General features: G+C 41.2%; 3 protein-coding genes across 6 annotated transcripts in view; 1 reads left to right on the top strand and 2 right to left on the bottom strand.

Moving 5' to 3' along the window:
* The window catches only part of LOC118408139 (poly [ADP-ribose] polymerase tankyrase-2-like), a 20,712-nt gene extending 20,545 nt beyond the window's left edge, over positions 1 to 167 (bottom strand). The window contains exon 1 of the mRNA XM_035808775.1: positions 4 to 167. The gene's annotated coding sequence lies outside the window, so the exon portion shown is untranslated. The remainder of the gene's footprint in view (positions 1 to 3) is intronic.
* Positions 1 to 3,588, top strand: part of LOC118408140 (serine/threonine-protein phosphatase 6 regulatory ankyrin repeat subunit A-like) — a 20,137-nt gene extending 16,549 nt beyond the window's left edge. Inside the window, exons 1-5 of one of the 2 annotated variants that reach the window (XM_035808777.1) lie at positions 349 to 478; positions 1,633 to 1,809; positions 2,145 to 2,319; positions 2,600 to 2,701; positions 2,902 to 3,588. In XM_035808777.1, the coding sequence (XP_035664670.1) occupies positions 388 to 478; positions 1,633 to 1,809; positions 2,145 to 2,319; positions 2,600 to 2,701; positions 2,902 to 3,106 (750 nt within the window). In that variant the 5' untranslated portion in view covers positions 349 to 387 and the 3' untranslated portion in view covers positions 3,107 to 3,588. Of the gene's footprint in view, positions 1 to 348; positions 479 to 1,632; positions 1,810 to 2,144; positions 2,320 to 2,599; positions 2,702 to 2,901 lie in introns of those variants that run through there. The other variant, XM_035808778.1, reaches the window with a different exon arrangement.
* The window catches only part of LOC118408131 (poly [ADP-ribose] polymerase tankyrase-2-like), a 26,839-nt gene that overhangs the window by 12,838 nt on the left and 9,425 nt on the right, over positions 1 to 4,576 (bottom strand). The window lies entirely within an intron of this gene.

Genomic DNA, 4,576 nt, shown 5'->3' with positions numbered 1-4,576 from the left:
CACCAGCTTTCAAAGCCGCTTAAACGTCTTGAAGTTCTCCATACCTGGCAGCACACAACAGGTCATAGTTTGCATCAATTCCATACAATGCCATTTTGTTGTAACCGCTGTTGTTGACGCCTTCCTAGAACTGCTGTTGTCCACACCTTCCGAGTGAGCAGTCTTGTTAGAAGACCTTGACCGATTTCCCTTATTATAGGCTGGAACTGAAGAACCATGGGAAGACGTTGTCTGGTCACGTGAGCTGTTGTTGTCTTACCATGTCACTAGTCACGTGACAAAAGAATAGATCACGTGACGAGACTTTCGAACTCCCATGATTCTCCACTGATCAGTTCAAGCCCAGACAGCACGCGCCAAAGGTACGACAACAGCGGTCCTGACGAAATGGCGGAAACTTACAGTGATGTGAATGAATTACTGTTGCATGCTGCTAGGGAAGGCTCAGTCGAGGGCGTTGAAATGACTTTGAAAGAAGGTAAGCACAAATTGAAACTCTGTCCTATTAAAGACGTATTCTCTGTTGTCCTAGCAAAAAGTTGAGTTGGCAGATAGCAGAGACTGGTTATCATAAGTGACCGAGATGCTCCATCTACTCAACCTATGCTCGGATAATTATATACTCGTGTCAGACACGATGTCGTAAATCATTGAAGAACTTTTTATTCCGGTGACAAATGCCGGTCACCTGTGATCTAAAGAAGTTGAACATGAATTTTGCTAGTTGAACAGGTATTTTGTGATTTGCACATCCACAAGTCAAAGCATCCCCTAAAACGAAGTCAGTTTGCTTTATAGACAGCATTCACATTGGCCACTGCTATTTCTTGGCTTTGAATTACTCTCCCAGCGGAGGTTGGTGGGGATCGTGGCGTTTTCCCCACCAACCTCTGCTTGGAGAGTAGCTTTGAATATCCGTATATGCCTCGCATCTGTGTGTTCAGTGTTCTCATGTCATATATTTGCGGCAGTTGCGTAAGAATCTTCTCTTATAAAGCTGAATGTGAAAACAAGGCTTTGAAGCGGATACGACTCAAATGTGCATTCAAATGTAAAAAAGCAAGGGTGTTCTCACTTGTGTGCATACAGTACACTATCGACACCTTTGTTGTTTGTTTTATGCCATACAGACAACTTGCATACGACTGATGTGTGCCGCTATGTACTAGTATGTTCTGTTGTTCCATTCAACCGTGCATGACAATTATGTCATTGGAAGTAACAATTCTACCCTGGAGATTTGCAATTTACAGTACTGTATGCAAGAATGATGTCTCATATTAGATAACGGAATAGACCATGTCTAATAGTGCGTATCATAATGCCTAAGCCTTGTGTTGTGTATTATGTGTGTCTTTTCGAAAGGAACTTCGTTATACAATGTACAGAAGGCATTGCTCTCCGTAACTGTGAGTCCATATGGGTTGATAAAAAAACTTCTCACGGTCACCCATGACAAATCTACCATCGCCAACACATACAATGAGTAACACACTTGTTTACCTACTAGGTATACATAATGTGTTTTGCAAGTTTGTGAGTTGATATGTGATTGCTGTTTTTAACTTTTGGTATCACACTTGTACTTGTAAAATCATATCAACGCTTCACTCTTGTAATCCCCAAACGCAGGTGCAGACATCGACTACGACCGTGTAAACAGTGAAGTCTTCAGCTCTGGCACAGCTCTGTTCCTGGCTTCCAACAGGGGACATGTAGATGTAGTGAGACTCCTGCTCCGCAAGGGGGCGTCTGTGGTGAAGAGATCCAAGAGTACATTTGCTCCTCTTCACACAGCAGCGCACAATGGTAGGTCAAAACACAACACATGCTGTTTGAATACAAAGCCAATAGACGCTATAAGCTGAATACTGACATACGATTTTCATTGCGAAATATTCCTATGATATTATCACCTCTTGCCTCATGGTCACCCAACTTTGCAATGTAGGTAATACTACTACCTGTAGTGGGAAAGAGATGCATGTGAGCGGATATGTCTATAGGCTAAGCAGAGCATGAACTAGATGTGATAAAATAAGAAAGCGCGATAAGAAGCGCGCAAAGGGTAAACACAATTAGCAGGAACGTGAAAATACAACGTTTACTTAATACGTAATTTCTGTGTCTTATATCGCACATAGGTAACACAGAAGTGGTGGATTTGCTGGTCCAACATGGTGCAACATTAGAAATAAAGGACGGCTTCCAGTACACGCCACTCATGACTGCATGCATCTACAATCACGTCGACACAGTCAAGCGACTGATTGAGCTTGGGGCAAGGCCTGATTTACCAGACAGCTATATAGACGACATGTAAGTATCACCTAATTCTATTAGACTTAAGATTCAATGGAGGATTACTTTTCGTGTAGACAAACTTTCATGTAGCACTGGACAGAAGATTGTTTGTTTCTATATTTTTGAGGACGGGGGTGTGTGCATGGTGCAAGTTTTACTAGTATACTGTTCCGAAACTTATACGAAAATCATCTATATACAAAAACTTTGATGCGATAATGTGTCGCTTTAAACTTTTAGACCTTGCGTGCTATAGCTGCTCCTAAATGCATTAATGTGTCACATCTTCCATTAGGCGAGGAAACTTAAGTACCGAGAGTATGCAGCTTGTACAAGAGGCGAGGAAGTCCAAGCTGTTGAGATGCTGCAACCCCAAGTGTGGCAAACCAGGCTACAGGTAGGTTTTTTAACGGTTCCATAGCTGAAATATTCTGTTATTACTTTTGAAAAGAAACCCCTTCCCAATTTTGTCCGATGTGCAACTTGGTATATGAATTGAACTTTCTACAAGTCTTTGTAGCTCACAAAATGAAAAAAAAATCTTCCGGAGTTCTTCATAGTAACTCAATTGCATCTTTACCTGTTTATCTTCTACAGGAAAACCATGAAGCTGTGTGGCCGGTGCAAGCTGACCCGCTACTGCAGCCGTGACTGTCAGATACAACACTGGTCTGTCGGACACAAGAAGTGCTGTGGGCATGACGCGTACACTAACGATGGACCAAGCCCCTTCTTCAAATTCTTCAAGTCCATGGCAGATGATCTAATAGCACAGGCATGTGCACGTGCAAAAGAATTGTGACTCTAAACGTTTTTACTACTTCTGATCTTTAACGATGACATGAGACGACTTATCATTCAATACGAAGAACTGTGGAGTACACGACAACAGCCGCATATGAAATACATATGTATAGCAAACAATAAGTTGCCAAACCTGAAGCATTTGTCTCTTTCTTATGGTGCTTGTATCCATATACGTAGGTATAAGACAACGCTAAGTTTTGTTTGTTTTGTCAACTAGTTTCTATTTGAACAGTAATGTGGTTTATAAAGACCTCTTTTTACTTGGATAATCTTGTCGCAAGGCGTTAACAAGTTGAAATGTAAGATGTGGAGTCGGGACTCTACCTTTCGTATCCGTTGTTAGATCACTGAGAACGTGGCTCACTGTTGCAACATAATTGTCACGGATACGTTTCATGTTCTCCCTCAATCGTGTTTCGTCTAATCAAGGAGGTTAAAGAAAGAGCTTGGTCTAATAAAAAATAACATTCTACTGAACGGTCTGTTGAGTGTTGTGATATGAATCTGAATAGGTAATGAACTGTGACGCCTTCTGTTATTAACAAACACAACAAAGTAAATGTTAATAGATCTTTCTCCGATTCGTGGGTACTAGACTAATATCCATATATTAGTCTATTAGACATTTTATGCTAAACGTAACGCGTGGGTTTTTCCCAGCGAGGTCATGTTGATTTGATAATATGTATGACATCCACGCGCTTATCAATTTTCGACAGGTGCGAATTCTGTCGGATTTTTTGCCCCTTTGCCTCGGATAAAAAGGAGCATTTGGCTAGGGACTCCCTCGAGTTTGTGTTTGAGGAGACTTCGAGCACGTAAAAGAACCCACTACGCTCATAGAAAAGAGTGGTGGGCATTCCAGGTGTGAGCGGATCAAACCTAACAGTCGGTATATTGACTATAGATTCTTCAGCTGAAGTTAGTAGTCTCGAAAACCAAGAAGAAGATGTGGGTAGAGATCGGAAAACAAAAGTCAAGTTTTCTAATGGGTCTTCTAGCGGTTTTGTACGGTACTGCAACGGAACTTCCGGGTTTGATATGCCATGTTCTGGTCATATCTGGTCAACTTACACACCTTTTATATATTTGTTTTTATTCATCTACAATATAATAGCAGATAGATTAACTCTTGTCAGAAGAAGGTAACGATCTCCCGAAGCTTGGACAGTACGAATCACATCACAAATCTAATTTCGGGAAAAAACTTGGGAACTGGGAAATAAACCTCAACAAGGTCAAACATAAAACATAAAGGGGATGGGGCATTACTAGTATATTAAGAGACTTGTTCACTTTTTCCCTGTTACATTTAAGCCATACTTTGTACCTCGTACAATTGTTGTGCAATAAAGCTATTACTATAAGCGAGGATCGGGCGATTGCCGCAAAATCGTCGTCCGATCGATTTTCTACAAATGTGACTGGGGTATAAAAGAACCAGCACACTCATAAAACACGGCAG

This window comes from Branchiostoma floridae, unplaced genomic scaffold, assembly GCF_000003815.2.
Source record: "Branchiostoma floridae strain S238N-H82 unplaced genomic scaffold, Bfl_VNyyK Sc7u5tJ_1558, whole genome shotgun sequence".
Lineage (NCBI taxonomy): Eukaryota > Metazoa > Chordata > Leptocardii > Amphioxiformes > Branchiostomatidae > Branchiostoma > Branchiostoma floridae.
The sequence above is the reverse complement of the archived record's forward strand: the minus strand, read 5'-3'. Positions and strand labels throughout refer to the sequence as shown.